The sequence below is a fragment of the Crotalus tigris genome, unplaced genomic scaffold (assembly GCF_016545835.1).
Source record: "Crotalus tigris isolate CLP2741 ecotype Arizona unplaced genomic scaffold, ASM1654583v1 scf7180000023617.9722795, whole genome shotgun sequence".
Classification (NCBI taxonomy): domain Eukaryota; kingdom Metazoa; phylum Chordata; class Lepidosauria; order Squamata; family Viperidae; genus Crotalus; species Crotalus tigris.
The window spans coordinates 2,777,750-2,798,917 of NW_024100081.1; the positions used below are offsets into that span (position 1 = coordinate 2,777,750).

At 37.8% G+C, this 21,168-nt stretch overlaps 1 protein-coding gene across 2 annotated transcripts in view; it reads right to left on the minus strand.

Annotated features, from left to right (window-relative positions):
• Nucleotides 1–1,213: 1,213 nt before the first annotated feature.
• The window catches only part of LOC120297402 (lanosterol synthase-like), a 29,801-nt gene continuing 9,846 nt past the window's right edge, over nucleotides 1,214–21,168 (minus strand). For both annotated transcript variants that reach the window (XM_039320002.1, XM_039320003.1), the window contains 16 exons: nucleotides 19,707–19,842; nucleotides 16,806–16,914; nucleotides 16,451–16,569; nucleotides 16,115–16,212; nucleotides 15,584–15,611; nucleotides 13,506–13,559; nucleotides 12,105–12,176; nucleotides 11,250–11,300; nucleotides 10,583–10,732; nucleotides 8,792–8,888; nucleotides 7,246–7,351; nucleotides 5,599–5,664; nucleotides 4,858–4,938; nucleotides 3,498–3,668; nucleotides 3,051–3,129; nucleotides 1,214–2,046 (listed from right to left, as the gene is read on the minus strand). In XM_039320002.1, the coding sequence (XP_039175936.1) occupies nucleotides 1,867–2,046; nucleotides 3,051–3,129; nucleotides 3,498–3,668; nucleotides 4,858–4,938; nucleotides 5,599–5,664; nucleotides 7,246–7,351; nucleotides 8,792–8,888; nucleotides 10,583–10,732; nucleotides 11,250–11,300; nucleotides 12,105–12,176; nucleotides 13,506–13,559; nucleotides 15,584–15,611; nucleotides 16,115–16,212; nucleotides 16,451–16,569; nucleotides 16,806–16,914; nucleotides 19,707–19,842 (1,597 nt within the window). In that variant the 3' untranslated portion in view covers nucleotides 1,214–1,866. The remainder of the gene's footprint in view (nucleotides 2,047–3,050; nucleotides 3,130–3,497; nucleotides 3,669–4,857; nucleotides 4,939–5,598; nucleotides 5,665–7,245; nucleotides 7,352–8,791; nucleotides 8,889–10,582; nucleotides 10,733–11,249; nucleotides 11,301–12,104; nucleotides 12,177–13,505; nucleotides 13,560–15,583; nucleotides 15,612–16,114; nucleotides 16,213–16,450; nucleotides 16,570–16,805; nucleotides 16,915–19,706; nucleotides 19,843–21,168) is intronic.

The window sequence follows — 21,168 nt, forward strand, 5'->3', positions numbered from 1 at the left end:
ATACTTCATCTTATATCTCATATATTTTTATCTTATGTACATAATAGAATTCCAGCAAATATGGAAGATCTCAAGAACACATTAACTAAGATCCAAACTGCATTACAATATAGGAACACATATGTATATCTTCAGTCCAGCCTCCCTAAATTTGATGCCTGTCACTTGTTTTAGACTTCAGCTTTCGTAGTCTCCCTCTGTGATTCTTTCTAATTCTCTGTCCTCTGCCAGCAGCCAGCATCTTGGGACAATTTTTCGTGGCCAAGTTAATCTTCTACCTAACAGTTTTTGAGCTGGCAGGAAACGATGGCCATGAAATTTGCTCTTGTCGTTGGCAATACCTACCCTAATACAAACTGGTTATTAGAAAATTGTGTTGTCCTTATTTATACCACATCAAGGACAATGATGGATGGATGACTCAGCCTTCTTACCCTCTTGTCTGCCCCCATTTCCAAAAGCTCTAGCAGAAAACCTCCACCAATCTCTCTCCTTAATATGGGGTGGCAAACAGAAGGAGGCAGAGATTCACAGGCAGCTAGGTTGGCTGGTTTAGCCATCTGCCCAAACCGACTTCTATACAAGTATTTTGTACTGGTGCTTCCACAAAAAAGGCAGAGTCCCTTGACTCTCCTTGTTACTTGACATGAAGGCAATGAGAAAATGACGCTTGCAAAAAAAAATTGCAAAATGTGAATATTTCAGTCTACTAACCCAGTACCGTATTTTCCGGCATATAGGACGACTCGGCGTATAAGACGACCCCCCGACTTCGGCGCCGATTTCCATGCGTAGCAAGTCGTCTTATACGCCGGAAACTACCGTAATTTCCGGCATATAAGACTCAGCGTCTTAGCTGATACTTCAGGAAAAACATTAAATTAGCTAAGCTATCTTATGATGGCGTAAAGGGCAAAGCTGACTTTCCCTGGAATGTTGTTTCCATCTTATTCAGTGCTTCACTGGATCTCTCCGTGGAATGTCTTGTGTCCAGTCTTCAGATGTTGCCTGGCAAGAGGGCTATTGGGATAAAGGTGGGTAAAACGAGCCAATGCAAAGATCAGGAAAGATGTTGCGGTAGGCTGAGTAATGGAGAGTGCCAGCTTTGTAGAATCCAGTAGCAATATCACCCTAAAAAGAGGTAAGAAAGGAATGCTTATGCTTTAATGCTTTCACATTAAAGATAAAAACCGAAACAGCATAGGATGTTTTTGAGCTGGCAGGAAACGATGGCCATGAAATTTGCTCTTGTCGTTGGCAATACCTACCCTAATACAAACTGGTTATTAGAAAATTGTGTTGTCCTTATTTATACCACATCAAGGACAATGATGGATGGATGACTCAGCCTTCTTACCCTCTTGTCTGCCCCCATTTCCAAAAGCTCTAGCAGAAAACCTCCACCAATCTCTCTCCTTAATATGGGGTGGCAAACAGAAGGAGGCAGAGATTCACAGGCAGCTAGGTTGGCTGGTTTAGCCATCTGCCCAAACCGACTTCTATACAAGTATTTTGTACTGGTGCTTCCACAAAAAAGGCAGAGTCCCTTGACTCTCCTTGTTACTTGACATGAAGGCAATGAGAAAATGACGCTTGCAAAAAAAAATTGCAAAATGTGAATATTTCAGTCTACTAACCCAGTACCGTATTTTCCGGCATATAGGACGACTCGGCGTATAAGACGACCCCCCGACTAGCCGATTTCCATGCGTAGCAAGTCGTCTTATACGCCGGAAACTACCGTAATTTCCGGCATATAAGACTCAGCGTCTTAGCTGATACTTCAGGAAAAACATTAAAAGCTAAGCATCTTATGATGGCGTAAAGGGCAAAGCTGACTTTCCCTGGAATGTTGTTTCATCTTATTCAGTGCTTCACTGTCTGGATCTCCGTGGAATGTCTTGGTCCAGTCTTCAGATGTTGCCTGGCAAGAGGGCTATTGGGATAAAGGTGGGTAAAACGAGCCAATGCAAAGATAGGAAAGATGTTGCGGTAGGCTGAGTAATGGAGAGTGCCAGCTTTGTAGAATCCAGTAGCAATATCACCCTAAAAAGAGGTAAGAAAGGAATGCTTATGCTTTAATGCTTTCACATTAAAGATAAAAACCGAAACAATAGGATGTGATAGTTACTCATACAAAGAACAAACCTCTTTCATAAATTGCCCAGAACTTAGTTGGTAAATAAGGTGGAAGAATCAGCTCTCTAACTCTTTAAAAGATAGTCTTCCTATTAGACTAGGTAGGATAATCTATGGCAGCAGAGAGCAAGAGACACCAGGGAGGTGTTGGGGGGAAAAAAACCTTTCTTAATCAGTACAGCTGATTTTTTTCCCCACAACAATAGTGCCAAAATTTATTTCCCCATGTTTTAGAACTGTAATATGTAACTCGGTCCTCTGAAAAATATTTTGGCATCTGAGAGCAAATATCCAAATTCTGTATGGCGAAACCAGATCTACCTGCCAAATCAAACCAATCCTTGTCTCAGGCTTACGTGTTGTGCTAAGAATGTGAATGTTTCCATGTTTTAATTTAGATGGGTATCTCCCAAGGAAGCTTTTGGGGAAATGGCTAGTCCAGTGCAAAGGAGAGAACAGCAAACATTTTGGCAGCTTTTTTCTTATGGTCATATTGGTGTCATTTTCGTGCATTACAGTAACAGTGGGGGAAACCAGCAATGGGGGAAACATTTTTCTAGCAGCAACTACATCGAAAAGAGAACATGTTAACTATCTCTATCTCCTAATACTTGTATCTGTATTTGGAGGACCTGATTGGATCCCGTCCTGTTCTTGTCAAAGACACTTTTTTTTAAGGTGCTTCCAGGTTGAAAGAATTAGCCAGTGACGTCACTATTGTCTAGGGGATGCCCGTGGGGGGCTCCTTTCATATCCCTGTCAAGGAGCTGGAGCAAATGATGGAAGCTCACCTAGCCATGCAGCCACACTTGGGTCTCTAATGTGGGCTTGGTAACCTCCAACCCAGTGTCCTAACCACATGAGCTACCATGCTCTACCTGATTGGATTAAAACAACAGCTATTCACACACCTGAGGCCAGTCTCCAATGGCTCTCTGTTTGTCAATCAAAACTTGGATCCCCCTTTCTAGAACACGAACATCGGGATACCTGCAAAACAAATGGAACAATGGTCATTAGTCAGAGACTCAGTCAGAAAGTCCTGTTTGGTTTTCTAGAACGAGAATGATTTGTATTTTTTACTAAGATAAGTTAGTAAGATCAGGATGAAAGTTATTTGTAACTCTGTTCTCCACTATGTATTGGAGACCAGAGATTATACAGAATTTCTAATGTGAGGCCAGTAACATTCCAGCACAAGAGAAAATGTGAAGATTTCATGTATTTTTTCAGAAATTGGTGGGCAAAGTTAAAACATTCAAAAGAATTATTGCCTAGAGTCAATTTGTGTTAATATATTAGCTTTTCCTCCAGATCAGGGTTTCCTGAAAGAAACATTGTTAGGTCTTTACACTTACCTAACAGCCATCAGCCCCAACAGAGCCCATGCAGTTTGGTGGATCTGGGAAATGGTGTGTTGAATATATTTGCGAAACTTGTAGGATTCAAATTCTTCTCCCCAGCCACCATCTTTCATTTGCCTGGAAACCAGGAATGCACAGCCCTTGGTCACCTCATTGCATGCCGCTCTGGAAAATATGACACATAATGGATTAATATTTTTTTAAAAAAGTGAGAATAGTTGATAATTGTCTTGGGCAGGGGTTGGATTAGAAGACCTTCAAAGTCCCTTCCAATCCTATGATGCTATGATTCTGTGATTTGGTCTGTTCCATTATGGGACTGGGCTGCATCCAAGTGAATTTCAAGCCACACAACATTTAGGATATGGATGAAAACCAGCAGGGGAAACTACCAATGAAAGGTCTTTTTTTTTAATTTATACATAACGAGAAAGAAAGTGGCTGGAAATCAGAAATATATAACACTCAGAAATAGCTTTATCTTTTACATGATTATTTCCTATCTCACTGTTTCATACTTTCAAACTTTTACAACATTCTCTCCAAATTCGGAAACTAAATGAAAGAATGTAATTATAGAATAACATGCTTTTAAAGGTGCTATTTCTTAAACAGTTCTTCCTCACCATACCAAAGTATTATACTGTTGTGTTTTTTTTTGTTGGTTTATTTATTTTGTATTTGCTGTCTGGTACAGTTATCTATATTAAAAAAACCATATATTTATAAAACTTATAAAAAATATGAAATATGGGAAGGGCCATGAGCTATCCCGGTTATTTTAGGGAGTTAACACTGAGTTTGCAATAAAGCAGAATAAAGTTATATCGCCTGTCTCTGAAAACCATTCCAAAGTAAAAAATTGAAGAGCTGTCAATCAATGGTGAAAAAAGTAAGGTTCTACATTTAGGCAAGAAAAACCAAATGCACAGATATAGTATAGGTGGGTATGTCTAGTCTAATGAAGAGAAGGACGAGGGGGGACATGATAGCAGTGTTCCAATATCTCAGAAGCTGCCACAAAGAAGAGGGAGTCAAGCTATTTTCCAAAGCGCCTGAAGGCAGGACAAGAAGCAACGGATGGAAACTAATCAAGGAGAGAAGCAACCTAGAACTAAGGAGAAATTCCTGACAGTTAAAACAATTCATCAATGGAACAACCTGCCTCCAGAAGCTATGAATGCTCCAACATTGGAAATTTTTAAGAAGAGACTGGACAGCCATTTGTCTGAAATGGTATAGGGTCTCCTGCCTGAGCAGGGGGTTGGACTAGATGACCTCCAAGATCCCTTCCAACTTTATTATTGTTATAATCATTGACTCCAATATTTTGCCAGAAAAGCAACTTACTTACCCATTATGGTAGGAGTATCCTAAACACGCAAATGCTTCCAGTGCAAACCAGGTGCCATACGTGAAACATACACCCCATCTCCTGCAAGGAAGAGAGACCCATGAACCATTGAAAAACAAGTATTGAACTATATTAAGATCAATGTGTGATGGGTACAACTCCCTCTCTGGAAGCTTTCATACCTTTAAACCCACCAACTCCTACAAAGTTTTCATCCAAAATGGGCCCTGGTCCCCTGCTGCAACCCTCTCCACTTGATTCAAGTTGCAGAGCACTATAATTGAACATAATCCATTGTGTCTTAATGTAGGATATTTTTAAAGGGTTGTGTCACTTGTGCAAAGCGCTGGATAAATACAAACTAAATAAAATGCCTTCTGTTGAATCCTTTGTTCGCATGCGAATGATGAAGACACATGGTAACTGTTAACTACTCTTTATTCTCCTTCTCCAACAACCAAGCAAAATACAAAAGGCACGCAGGCCTTTTTATATGGCCAGAAACCCGGACAGTGTCAACCAATAGGAACAGAGCGTTTTCGCGCCTTGCGCATGCACACAAGGCTGGCGCCGCTCTGTCTGGTCCCGGGCAGCTTTTGGAATGCCTGGGACCAATGCAACGTCCCGAGCCTGCTTTTGCAGGCTCAGGACACAACACCTTCCTTTTGTGAAAGTAATCTTTTCAAGTTTTATCAGCATGGTCCAGCTAAATTCACTGAGCAGCAATGAGAAACAACTCACCCTACCCAGGATCCATCTGCTTTCTGTGTATTACGACAATATTGCAAAGCCTTATGGATAGTATCACTGAAGAGAAAGAAACAAAAGGGTTTTTATTAAGACAGAACTGAAAAACTTCGGGATGGAATTTTAATCAAGGTGGATCAACAGAAAGAGTGACATTCAGTGACCAAGACTTCAAAACCTGGATACCCAGGTTAAAGGGGGGGGAGGGGGGAATTTGACATTCATTTGTTAATTATTTAAATGAATAGTGACAGAATTTGTGTAGTGGTGATTTATATCATAGCAGGTCAAGCTACCCACCTTGAAGGCACAGGAACTTGAATACTGTCCATCTCTTTTTAAGGCACTAAAAGTATTGACTTTGAAGGATGTGGAGGATGAGAGAGCCGGAGTTTATATGAACTTTCAAGTCCTAAATGCTATTATATTTATCCTCTTTTGGAGCATAATCTCTAAAGCAAACTATTTATGAAACTTTATCCTGGGTTGCTCAGAGGGAGGATAGAGTAAAAGAAATAGAAAACCTTGTAAATGTATCTGAAACCCTAGAAAATAAACCTAGATAAAGCATGAGTATACCTGAAGATTGTACCAAAATGTATGGGCATTTGAAGATTACAAATGAACATAAAATAATTGGAAGGTTGTGAAATTTGCTATCTAAACTAGACAGAGCTCCAGGTATATTCCAGAGTCACCTTGCAAAGTAAACAGCAAATTAATTAATTAAGCAAACAAATAAATGAAAGAATAAATAACTATTATAAAGAGAGAAATTGCATTTTCAAACTATGCTCTTAAAGTAACAGTTCCCTCTTTTCTCTTGAACCTACTCCAAAATAAGTAATAGAATGGCACCTTTGATCTTTTCAATAATGGGATTTCACTTTCCTATGTTAAATCATTAGTGAACTATCCAATCTCTAAATCTCTTTTCTGATGGGGAAAGTATTTGTATCTTAAATATTTAGGGAGATTTCACAATTACTAACTTTTGGGGCACTCTTGGGCAGTATTAAAGTGTAATCTACTAGTCTTTGAAATGGCAAAAAGGTATAGCAGAACACAATGTTTTGCCCTCTTTCCTCATTCCTTTTTACCTCTGTAATAAGAGGTTCTATCTTTGCTATTTTAATGAGTGACAAGTTAAGGAAAGTGATTGATGGATTCCTTGTTTGTCTCACTGAGAAGCACCTGCCAGGAGGGAAAGCAATTCTCCTAATGTCTGTTGGTGAAGTGAAAGTGTAGGCAAGTATTTGGAACAGCCGTTTTAGTCATTTTTTAAGTTGCCTGGGTGTCAGTCAACCTATTGGCTAATACAGGTCTAGTGTTCTTTTCTGAAAGAATGCTATCAAAGTATTAAAAAATAGCTAGGCTGAGACATCAAAGCCTTCAGAACAGTTCCTGGGATAATTATGGGTTGTGAAAATGAACCTTAATAAAATTCACATTGAAATTTGCCGGTGATTGCAGAATGTGAGGGCAGAGAGTTGCAAGATTCACCTAAAAAGTAGTATGGATCAGATTTAGAATTACTAAATTCTAAACTTTACTAAATTACTAAACTCTAAGCAAAGTCTATTTCAATTTACAACAGCGATTTCTTTCTCGGCTTCAGGGAATCTTCTCTGTTTCAGCTACCTGATTTCCTCTCTCCGGTGATCTGGGAATCTCTTCTGGAAATATTTCAGTCCTTGCATTACTGATGAGGTACATTCAATATAGGTGTGATCTACCATACAGTCAGCTGGAAAACATAAACAATGTGGTTTTTTAAATATAGGCATCCTATCATTTTTATTAATGTCTCTAGGTTACAATAGTAACACTAATTAACTAAAAAAATATCTACTGAAAAACAGGAAATCTAGTGATGAAAAGAAGGACAGAACAATAATTATCTTTTCCTCTTAAAGCACCACAAGTCTGCAGGAAGATAGACCATAGATTTTATGTATTCATTTATTTTGCAAGGAGCTACCAAGTAATATGCCCATGTAAAGGTTCTATTTCAGAAAAGACTCCACTTTTCTAGTTCAAAATCATAATATTTATGCATGAGATTAATATTCAGAGAGATGGTGCCAGGTGCAATAAATCAGAAAACAAGGCTGTTCAAATAACTACAGATTTATTGTGGGTGCAAAGAAATTCAAGACTGATGATGCATTTAACTCTTCCGTCGGGTTCAGTCTGGTCATCTCCTACTAGTATGTTCTGAAACCTGAATCTATAAACTCTAGTCTAGTCACTATATTGTGATCTCACTATAATTTCTGGACCATCTTCAAGGCAAGATTCACATGTGTAAGTAGCTGTAGGAAGCTAGCAAACTCAAACAGAACACTCTGGCAGCAATGTTCCAGTATAACAATTAGACTGCCAATATAACAACTAGATACTGTGATTCCTCAGCTCGATTATATTAAATGACATGAACATTTAAGAGCATGCAGGTAGCCCTCATTTAGTAACCACAACTTGGACCAGCAACTCATTAAGCAAAGTGGTCACTGAGTGAAACCACAATTGAACTTATGATCTTATTTCAACATTCCTTGGCTTTGCACACCTGCAATGATCATAAATGTGAGAACTGGTTAATTTTTATCACAATTGCAATTGTAAATGGTTGCTGCATGTATCAATTATTAAATGATGATTGCCTGTAGCTGATTTTAAATGCTGTTCGAGTCTTTGGTTTAAAGAACCTTTTTGCTCAATGCTAAGAGATTTCCTTACATCATCTCATCTTTAAATCAGTTACTATTTTGGACTAGATCAGGGTCTCCCAACCTCCAGTCTGTGGACCAGTACCGGGTCACGGCACGCCAGCAACCAGTCCGCACAAACAAGTAAAACCCCATTCGTGGGATACAGGCAACACATAAAAGCACACATCCAACCTCTCTCCACGGAACCAGTCCCTGGTGCACAAAAGATTGGGGACCTCTGGACTAGATAGTCTATTTAGTTCTTCAGACACAGTTCCTTTTTGTTTTGTTTTGTTTTGGTTGGCTTGTGCCTGTTAGTACACTACTGAGTACTGACAATCTCTCAATCCAGAAGGAAACTAGCAGGATTTGCTGAATTCCTGAACATGTACCTATGCCCTCAAAACTAGCTACATTCCAGTGATGGTCTCCATTCTGAATTTTGCACATAACACCTGATAATTTCTTCTTACCATAGGTTTCTGCACAGTTTATGTTCTCTAGTAGCCAGCTTCCACGTCTGGTTTCATAAGAGGAAAATCCACCATCGGAATTTCTCATGTTCAGTAACTGCATATTTATAGAAATAGATTAGGGGAAAAACAGGTGACATTAGAAGTCATCTTATTAGACTCCTCCCACAAAAATTAGGCACAAATTCATGCTGATCCTATCAATAGACAGCTGATTTGAACAGAAAATACACAAGGATAATAGCAAGTTTTTGGCAGGTCCAGTTGTGTGTACTGTAAATCAGATACAATGGTGGATGTTATTCCATTGTCAATATCAGGGTATCATTAAAGTTTGTTTTTGAAAGAAGGCACCATCTTCTCCTTTATATTAAGCAACAAAATATTTTGGCCAATCTTTGTACATGTAGATGTCCTAAAGCTCAGTGTATGTAGACCGCCATTCTTTTTGTTTATACATTGCCTATTTTTCCATTCAATATTTGTAGTTGCATATGGATATTTGCTGTGGAGGAAAGCAGAAGGCAGACTAGCACATAATCATGTAGTTCTAAATATTAAATCATTTGGCCTTCCCTTTATTTAAAAAAAAATCCTTTCATTTTATTAAGACTGACACCCATTATTCCATGCCAATCAGTTTTACAAACACCTGAAAAAACAAAGCCAGTATTTATACTGAACCTCTTGTACCACTAAAGATCTATCTCAATTGAAATGAATGCTATGTCCAATAGAAAAATAAGCTATGATATTCAGAAAACAATTCACACAAATATTGCATTCATGGCTACCAAATTTTATTTTTCACAGCACTTCTAATCTTAATAGTATGCCACAAGCACCAATTTAGTTCTGCTTTCCCTGCTATTTTTCCTCTATTCTCTATATTATGTGTTCTTGACCATTATTTCAATTGCTTTGCTTCAGGCAGAAAAGAACAATATACCATAATATATCCTAATCATACCCTCATTTTATCTCAAAACCATGTCAGATAAATGAAGATAGCAGTAGATGTTGAATTTCTGTTCTCCTGAAATAGTATCAGATTAATTGTTCTCTTGTTATTTACTAATGCCAATGGAGTTCAGAACAGAATCTGCTTCATTTTTATAAAGCATTATTTAATCACTAGTTTATTAAAATTTATCTTCACTATATAAATTAGCATATTGAGGATATAAAGCAATTGAATGAGATCAGAATCAGACTAAACTATTATTGACTGTACTTTTTATCAATACATATTCAACTTGTCTTCTTCTGGGAGATTAGAACTTTTTCAGACTGACTGTAGCTTTGATCCTTTAACTTTGAGACAACTGAACCTGTTGGATTTGGTTCATTTTCTCAGTTTTCCAAACCTCTATGTTTATATTTTTACACACTTTTTCACCTCTATATCCGTTTTTGTGCATGCTCTTTCAAAAGGCTGCATTTTTTTCCCAAGCAATTTTCTCTATAGACTCTTTGAATGCACTTTTATATGAGGTACATTTTAAGGCTTCAAGCCTGCTTTGCAAAATTTAGCAAACATGGAAAAAGCATTTTACAAATTGTGTACAAATTTAGGAAAATGTGTGGGGATTGGAATTGGTTAAGAACCAAACTTTTTTTCCCCATCCCTTCTTGGACAAAAAAACTCCTCAGACTTTAAAGTTATTATCAAAAGAGAAAGTTGCCACCAATTCTACAAAAGCAACACACCCCTAAGCACCGCCAACCAGCCCTCAGAAACCTCATCAACCCTAATCCCCATGTTCTCTCCTTGGTGTTCTCTGGACTCACCATATTGACAGCATCAAAGAGACGCTGTGGAGCTATGTGATCGTCTATAAAAGGACATTGCTCTTCAAGTAACATCAATGCCTTCAGTGCTTCAGCAGTGCAGTCGCTGACGATCCAGTCATTGTCCCGATTGCTGAAGGGGAATCCTCCCTGGTGATTTTAAAAAAGGCATTAAGAAAACTGTTTCTTTTTAGATTGCTTGCTCCATAAAATATTTCATTAAATTTATTATCATTTAATAAAATCCAATTATTCTTAATTTAGGCATCAGGGATCATTATTTTAATGTTTCTGAACCTTTTAAATGCTATATGCTTTACTGTATAGTTGCTTCTTAAACTCTCTCCGAATGCAGCTTAAAGGAAACCAATGAAAGCAAGCAAAACATTGGGACATGGTTTTGCTTCTTCCTCAAGAATATTGATAAAGTTGATAAAAATCACCAAAGAAATTAATTTTTCCCTTTCCACTAGCATTAATAAAGAAAGGTTGTTAGGAAGAGCATTTCTGGACCATAAATAATATCTATTTAAGGGACAATGTGAAAAGTTACTAAGTGTCAAATATTTCTTTTTCTCTTTTGTATAACTTTTATTAGTTGGAAATTAGCTTCCAACATAACCGTTAGAAAGGAGCTGCCTTACATAAGATCAGATTTTGAAAGTACCTTGTTCATTTGACGATAGTATCTCTGGTAGTTGGGTGGATTATCTACAATCTAAAGAAGACATTAATAGCATTTTAATCCAAGACAATTTCTAAAGACAAGAAACATATTTTTTGTCCATACATCATTTTTGTTCATATGTCATCATGTACAAGTAAACAAGTGAAGCCTGTTTACTCAGTGCCAATCCCCAATCCTACCCACAGGTTAGTGATGCATATTGCCTTAAGGACTACTTTTTTCTGCATTCAAGTCAGCCTTGATTCTCATTGAGTCAAGTTCTTGTGGTTTCCTTGGCAACATTTTTGGAAATGGTTTGCCACTGACTTCTTCCTAATTTGAGACTGACTAGACCCAAGTCACCTATCTGGTTTCATGCCTAAGGCAGGACTAGAACTCATGGTCTCCTGGTTTCTAGCCTGGTGCCTTAACTATAATACCACACTGACTTTCTAAGAGTTGCATATATAGCATATATAAATTTGCTTTGGTGATGTTCAAGTTAAGGTTTCTGAATTGTAAGGAAAGGATCTCTGGGTATAGAAATGTGTAGTTTCAATCAAGGAGAAAATGTTATGGATGGCACAAATACTGTATTTCCAATAGTACAGTTTTAATGTACCTAACAAAACTGTAAATTATGATCAGAAGCTATCAAGATAACTCAAAGGAGCAATTGGCCATTCATAAACAGTTTTAAAACTGGATCTGAGATTAGCAGATGTCTTACCTCAAAACATATTATGTATGACATGCTGCAATTACTAGACCCTGCCCTTGTGGAATCAAATTGATGGCACTCCTTTAAAATCAATATTAATGTCTAACATACGTTATTCCAACCCAGCTTCTTACCTGAGAACATTTCAAAAATGAATGGGCTTTTTTCAGACAAGTATGGTACTCAGGGTCATTTTGGATACCAGCCTAGAAAATGAAAAAAAAAAAAAGATTATAAAATAGATAAATGTCAATAGATTTTAAAAAATTCCAGGCGTTAATAATGCTTAAATAAAAAAACACTTGGGGCACCTGAATAGTAAATGAATATGTTATTATTTAATTTTAAGATTAAATATTTGCAAAATTAAGAAAGCATGATACAGGATCTTTGGGATGGATAATGAGTTTGTAAATTTTTATTGATTAATGAAATTTACATAGAGTGATATATTCAGTGAAAATCGGTTTTAGAAATGTTTTAATGAGCTTATAACAATATAAATAGATAGAGAATGTTAGGTTATTTTTAATTATATAACTTGGATGAAATGTTATATTAGTGAATGAATTGGTTTTAGAAAGATATTGACTTGATTATAATGTTTTTAAATCAATGGAGAGTTCTTTAAGCTTAAGTTTAAAGGTGTGAAGAAATATAGGTTTTTATAGATTAAAATTTTTTTATTGATTAATGCAGTTGATGGTTAGACATAGTAATGAATAAATTCATCTGAAAATGTATTAATCTGATTATAATATTCTATATAGATAGAGAGGTAATTTTTAAAGAAATATTTACTATGTTATTGTTTGTTTTTTTAAAAAATTGATCACCATGTTTCCACTTGGGTTCTTAAGCTGTGTTGGTGTAAAATGAAAAACTAATAAAAATTGTTTTTTTAAAAATAAAAAAATAAAAAAATTCCAGGCCTCTTTTTAAAAAGCAAAACTTTATACAGCTACTTAATGAAATGCATGTTTTTCAATAATAAGAGAAGTGAGTAGCAATCATGAATGGAACTTTTCTTTATTAATGGTCTATTTACTGAAAATGATGCTCAGAAATATTTCTACATCAATAAGATTCCTGTTTGTTAGATATTATGTGAAAGTGGTATGACTATCATGAATTGGGCCAATTCAAGGGTAGCTTGCAAATATTTGCACTGTATGTATCTCCCAACCAGGTGCCTCCAGATATTGTTTAGACTGCAACCCTCACAAAATCAATCCACTTGATCAATGATCAAAAATCTGAAAGTCCCAAATAGATGGAAGCCATCGGAGTATCTCTTCCTGGGGTAAAATAACCTTCCATTAATGCAATCTGGTCTATCCTTTTGACATTGTCTCCTAAGACCAGAAACTTTCAAATATCCTGTTAGTCTCTTTAAACACTTCTAACTTTGAAGATGAGATTGAGATATATTATTACATATGTTAATGGCAGAAACTTTGAAAAGCTGTCTTTTTAAAATCATGTTAAGTCTTCCTAGCACCACAATTAAACAAGATTATAATACAAAAACATACCTCTAGAAAACCCAGAATTGTAAATGTAGCATCCCAGGTTTGAGATCCCATCACCTTAGGTAAGAAAAATAGACCTAGTTTTATTTTTTAAATTTTTTTTAAAGGCAAATTTCTCTTTTTATCCATTGACATCATCAAGCCCAACCAGTCTATTCAATGCAAGAATCCATATTAAAGCATCACTTACAAATTCTATCTTCTGATTAAATACGTCCAGTGAAGAGTAGCCCACCATCTTTCTTAAATAATTAATGTACAGTCCTGCAGAAAATGTTCATAGCACTCAGCCAAATCTGCCCCCTAGGAGCTCATGTTTTAAATTAGGGCATATGTCAAAATTTACAGTGCTTCCACATTAATACTGAGTCAGACATCAATGTTATTCCCCACCCCCTCAAAAAAGTGACTGCAGATGTTTGAATCAACATGAGTTTTGTTCCTCCATCTTATCTTCCTAGTTAGGAAATGATCATAACATTGCATGGACAGTGATAGTTTTCTAACAAAGGAGAGAATAAAGGGAATAGCCATTCTTGCAGACAGCCCAACAAGCAAACCTAGCAAATGGCAGATGGAAATTTCTCTTCCAGAATGATTTGGAAAAAACAGTAAATACTGCAAATAGAGGAGATCTATGCCTAGACAGCCACAGAGTTTTAACATACAGATAGTTCTTGACAACCACAATTGAATCCAACATTTCAGTTGCTAAACAAGACAGTTGTTAAGTCAGTTTTGTCTCATTTTACAACCTTTCTTGTCATCGTTGCTAAGTTAGTAACACGGTTGTTAAGTGAATCTAGCTTCCCCATTGACTTTGCTTGTCAGAAGGCCACGAAAGGTGATCACATGACCCCGGGACACTGCAGCCATCGGACATATGAACCAGTTGTCAAGCATTTGAATTTTGATCACGGGACCATGGGGATACTATAACAGTTGTGTGAAAAACGGTCATAAGTCACTTTTTTCAATGCTGTTGTCACTTCAGTCACTAAACAAACTATTATAAGTTGAGGATGACCTATACACAATTAACACACTAAATCAGAGGAAGCCTGTTGCAGCCACTTAGCCCATCTAGCCTGAATCTTTGTGTAGGCAGGCAGCAACTTTCTTAAGCCTTGTCCTGGATTCTCATATGGAAACTAGAATTCTGTTTTGCCAGTACTTGAGCCTAAACTGCGGACGAGCCCAGATCAGTGGGGAAGTGAGACTTTTTCTAAATGAAGCTTTTCCCAGCTCTCTTGAGTGCTTCTAACATCACCACAGTAATTCAGATAAATGCAAATGACAAAAGAAAAGGCATAAGGAAAACAAATGTACCACTAGCCACTCTCTTGATCACATAACTTCGGGGATGCTGCAATGGTTGTCAGTGTGAAAAACAGTCATAAGTCATTTTTTCAGAGCTGAATGGTTGCTAAATGAATGGTTGTTACATCGAGGATTACCTGTACTCCCGTATTTTGACCTCTCTCTTTCCCCTGTTCTGCTGCTCCAGGTATCTACTGCAGGGCCTCAGACTGTTTCTTCCTTCCATTATCAGTAATAACTGCTATTGTAAACAGTCACTCTTCTTGCTTTACATAGACTTAGGCTTCTTTCCCCTCTCCCTCTCCTGATTCACACAATCTAACTAAAGCCGATGACAACATTTTACATGTTTAATGGAGTAGACTAGTGTTCACGGAAGCCACAATAAAGAGTTAGTCCTTCAGAGGCCTCAAGGTTATTTATACTTCCACCTGAAGCAAATTTACCTTCTGATCCAAAATCGGGGATCAGGCTATATATTGGTTGAGTTCTTAACAATACCCTAAAATAATTGCCTTGTTTTAACTATACCATGCAAATAAACCATTATGGCTGGGCTTATAGAACATCCTAGACCACATACAAATGATATTATGGTTTAGATCACTTATTAACATGATCATGGTAAAAGAGGTGTATGGGGGATCATCAAACAATCTCTCTCTTTTTGTTTTGTTGTCAAAAAAACATTGACTCCAGCCTGCAAAGCAATAAAAGGGCATAGGCTTTAACAATAACCAACCTCCTTTCCACAATCTTACCTTCATCATTATACCCTCATCTCCAAGCCTGCATAGAGATATACAAAAACACAGATTACAACATGTGCAATTAAGAGTAAGGTGCTACTCTTAATTTCAGAGCATAGTCTGAGAGTATGATGGCATGCAAAATAGGAAACAGAAGATAATATCTTTCTAAAGTCTCTTTTCCTGAATGAAAATTCCCTGGAATTAAGAAGTAGACATTGGCAATTATGGTCTCTTGGGAAAAGGGAAAGCAGATCTCTGCAGAACCTAAAATCTGGGCAGCTTTCCCTAATCTTATGTCTCTGTGATAGATTACAAATCCTAGATTTCCCATCAACCAAGGCTGTTCATAATGGTAAATGGGGTTCTCAAGTGTTGCAGCTAGAGGGCATTAAATAGGGGGAGGGTGGATTAGACAGGACAGGACACTGTCCTTTAATTGTCATCAGATCTTCCATTGTTCTTATGATCCACAAACACCACTACTATATTTCACATGTGGTGAGGAAGGGTTTTGAAAGGATTTGGCATGAGCAATATTACCAAAGGTAATCGTAGATTCTGGAGACGTGCTCTTGAAAGGCTGCAGAATTGGGACCATCCACATGCCATGAGATCAATACATGGAAAGGTTTACAAATCTACAGAATGAAAAAGTTCCGTCAGGCATTTTGCAACCCCCTCAGTCCCAGAGCAACCTTTAGGACACCAGCCACACCCAGATGTTCCTTCAGAGAACAGAACAAGTAAGTTCCAAGCAAAGCTCTCTGTTTGAAAGGAAACTAAGCCAAGGACTAACATGTGGAGACCACTGGCTCCATCCAAAGGAAGTTTATTCCAGAAACAGTCATTTCTGTGTGGTATTTTCAAAAGACCTACCGGGCTAGAATTAGTAGAGTTTGAGAATATATCATCTGCCTTGATTAGCTCATAGATCTCAGCTGTGGCTTTCTTTCTGAGACTGGTGAGGTGGTATCTGTCGTACAAATTGAAGAGGGCTGCAAAAAGGAGCAAAGAAGCAGAGCCATTAGGTTTACAATTCTGAGTTCATGATATTGGTTCAGGCTAGGTTTGATTGACTGATGATTGTGTGCCATCAAGTTTTGTCAACTCACCATCTGGGGCAATTGGCATTTACAAAGAGCACTAAGAATCCTACTGCAGCTGGTCTGTTTCTAACGAATCAAAGAAGTTTCAACTAGAAACACAAGCCCTTAGAAGTTGCTCCATTTACCAAAAAGAACATCCAAGACCAATGTATGTGGGGCCTGTAAATCAGCCTCAGAAATATATTTCTTCTGGGCTGGCCAATCAATGCTTGAATAATCCTCCACGTAAAGTTCCTAAAATAAAAGAATAAAAAGACATAAGTTCTTTAGTAAATAGGACACGAGACTGGTCCACTTGCTAAAAGATCTTTAACATGTGTGCGACTGTGTTCTACATACACACACACACACACACACACACACACACACACATGCACACACAAACACACACAATCAATGATAACCCTTCAAAAATGCTTAAGTGTGATTGAAACAACCTCGGGCTTTCCCCTACCAATTCTGATTCTCCAGCCCTGTAATTATTAATGTAATGTTTTAATGCAGTGGTTCTCAACCTTTTTAATGCCGCGAGCCCCAACCTGTCGTAAGTTGAGGACTACTCAACCGGTCGTAAGTCGAGGACTACTCAACTGGTGCAGCAACGTTTACAGAATGGGACTTTTGGCGGGCTCAGCAGGGCAGAGACAGCCTGGACAATTCCTATTGGCTTTTGAAAGCTAATAGAATTAGACTCTATTCAAGAGAGTCTATTCTATTGGCTTTCAAAAGCCAATAGAATAAAAGGGAGTAGTACAGCTAAGGAAAGGGGGGAAAAAATGGCGGACTGCGTTGTTTGGCGACCCCCGTGAAATGATTGTTCGACCCCAAATGGGGTCCCGACTCACAGGTTGATAACCACTGTTTTAATGTATCCTGTAATTATTACTTTGTTGTTCTACATCAGGCATGTCAAACTGCCGGCCCGCGGGCCAGATTCGACATGCCGAAACTGCACCCACCCCATTGCCAGCAATGGGGAAAAAATCCCGATAGGTCGCGAGTTTGACACGCCTGCTCTACATGCACACTGAGAACTTAAGCACCAGAGACGAATTCCTTGTGTGTCTAATCACACTTAGTCAAATAAAGTATTCTATTTTGTCCTGTCCTGTCCTGTCCTATCTCTAAAAAAATAATGACATTTGAATGCATAGTCATTTGGATGTGTTTGTTTCCACATATCAGATCCACTGAGGACCCAACTATTAGAACTACAATATCAAAACTACAATAGCTTTCGCTAAGAGGACGAAGGTTCATTCTCCGAACTTGTGGGTTGGTTTCCAAACGTTTCAATACTAGGCTAGATAACATCTTCAGCAGCGTTTAGGGGATGTCTGTGTGTCAGTGCTCTTCTGTTTATCAGCGTTTCAGGTGTGGGTATGTAAAGTGAGGGTCTTGTGATGGGTCAGGTGTGAGTCATTAGAAAGAGGTTTGTGATGGGCCTTGTGATGGGGAGGTTATTTCAAGTCAGGGTCACTCACACCTGACCCATCACAAGACCCTCACTTGAAACACCCACATCTAAAGCCCTTATAAGCAGAAGACCATGGACAGAGACATGCCGTAAACGCCACTGAAGATGTTACCTGCTAACGAAACGTTGGGAAACCAACCCACAAGCTCAGAGAATGAACTTCCACCCTCATCCTACAACTGAGCTACAGATATTTGCCATTATTGCAAGCTTTTGCTAAGGCCTAGGACAGGGGTAGGCAACCTTGACTCTTTTATGACTCGTGGACTTCAACTCCCAGAATTCCTGAGCCAACCATGCTGGCTCAGGAATTCTGGGAGTTGAAGTCCACGAGTCATAAAAGAGCCAAGATTGCCTACCCCTGGCCTAGGGTAACATTTGTATTAATGATCTGTTCTTTCTTTCACATGACAGTCCATGGAGGAAAGAATCAAGCATTTTTACCGCAAAAGGAAATAGCAGAGCAGCGACAAACTGGAAATGATGAGATTAACCAGATTATGTTTTCCTGCATGAAGCAGGTTATGATTTGTGAAAGCTCCAGTTTTAAAATGCCGTAAAACTGAAAAAAGAGATTTATTGGAATGTGCAAGAGGCAAAGAGAAATCTAAAGTTGTGGAGATTAGTGTCCTTTATAGGTTTACACAAATTAGAATATGCATTTAATTTGCAAGCTTCCAGAAACTGACATTCCAGCCCACTGAATTCAATTCTGCAGTTATTATACTGTTGCATAAAGCTATTTTCATATCCCTATAACCTGTTTGTAGACCTGAATGGTTATTGCTTCATTGCAAGCAATGAAGTCGAACAAGTCTTTAAGTGCGGTTGTATTCAAGTAACAAAATAAAACTTTTTGTCCCAGAAAGTAAGTGCTGCTTTTATTGGGATGGATGGAGACAACATCTCTTAGCTCCCCCTGCTGGTTGAAAGGTTATTTTTAGTTGAAGGGATTTTTTTTTTATAGGAATTCGGTAAGAAATTGACAAGGACGCATTGGCTGTGAATTTACTGTGGTAACAGCTTTCTTGGACTAGCAAATGTGGGGAAAACAAACAAACAGAAATAATCCATAAAGCAACATCTACCTAAGTTAATTATATCTAGCTAGCTCTGGAGGTTAAGAAAGCTCTCTCAAATTATGAGGTATGGGAAATATTTGCTTTTCTGGAAGTATAAAAGAGGAAAAGGAATCAAGATGCAATTCAAATTATATGTTTCATTTGTTGAAGAAACCAAGAGTTTCCTAGGACCACACAATATAGTGTCTTCACCGAAATCAAGTAGGCACGCAAAGAAGCAACCTTTGAAAAATCTTCTCACATCAAAAGACCTATTCTTGGAAATGCTAGCACACTGTGGAATAATATTTCCAATTTGCTTTTTCATGCCTTAGGAGTCTTCCATATAAAAATCTTCTTGCATTTGCTTAAACCAAAAGTCAGTATACTCTCATTAGGCCACCGATTATGCGGTATCTTAAGTAATGTTATGTCCTGTTTGGATACGGAGTAAGTGAGAGAATATGTGAATATTGTTCTTTTTTTACCTGCCTGAGACTCCTGATCAGTTCATCTTCTTCTGCACTCAGGCGGCTGAGCTGGCAGTAGGTCGTCGCAAGCAAGATATGACGGGCATGGCACCAATAAGTGGAGGGATGGCCTGGCACCCAGGTAGGTAACAGCCTGCCTCAGAATGAGGGAAGCAAGAGGATCATAAAGAGATAGGCAGAAATCTTAAACATAGTAGGTAAAACTGTTGCCTGGTTTGCATATCTCAGAACATTTGATTTCTCCTTGTAAGTCACTATAAAGATGTTCCAACAATTTTGAAAAACATTAAACTAAGGTGACCAACTTTTTTACAATGAAAAGGAGGACACAAATAAATTGAAGAAAAAAATATCATAAATAAAAGAAACATTTTATTCATTGCAACAATAATATAGACAACTTGCATGTGCAAAGTTTGCCAACCGGATGTTTCGGCGCGCTCAGCAGCAATTCCTATTGGCTTTCCAAAGCCAATAGCGGAAGTAGCACAGCTCAAGCAAAAGTTGAAAAAAACCCATCAAAAAAAGGTGCCGGAGACCGTTCTGAGCATTCTATGAGGGGAAAAAAGCTCTGCAGATTAGTATTCAAATATCGAAAAGGAGGACATGTAGGAGGACACTTTTCGAGGGAGGACAGAACCTACAAAAGGAGGACTCTCCCCCCTAAAGGAGGACGGTTGGTCACCTTAATTAAACAAGAGCAGTCTCTAAAACTAATTTGAAGGTTGGGCTTCATTCATCTATGGATATTGAGGCCTTTGCAGGCCTTCAACTTTGCTGAAGATGGAATCAGTAGGTTTAGAATTGTGTTGAATTCAGACCCTGATTCCCCCATCCATACAGTATTCTCGACAGAAGTATAGAATTCTTAGACAATATTTGTCTGAAATGGTATAAGTTTTCCTGTCTGGGCAGGCGGTTGGATTAGAAGACCTTCAAGGTCCCTTCCAACTCTGCTATTCTATTCTATTCTATTCTATTCTATTCTATTCTATTCTATTCTATTCTATTCTATTCTATTCTATTCTATTCTATTATTTTTTTAGCACGTATGCCTTAAACTATCCAAGTGAAATCTTGTTTAGCTTCTGATAGAAACTAAAGTCAGCTAGGTATTGCAGCCGCTGAGATGACAGATAATAAAAGTAGCCTAATAAGTTTCAGTCTCTTTCAGCAAGACCATCATAGCATATCAACTCTACAAATGGAAGATCCTGTGAAATATTCATATGTACAATGCAATACAATTTGAATTTAAAGATGACTAAATATTCATGTTATTAAAATCAAATCCCATTTCCATCCAATGGCTGAATTGACTTTTCTATTAATTCATTCGACTTCAGTTCTGGATAACTCCCTGAATTACTCATCTGTTAGTTTATAGTAATCTTTTGTAAAATAGTTCAAAATTGGGCATTTTACTTATCACTTCTCAATCTTATTGGCTAGCATTAGA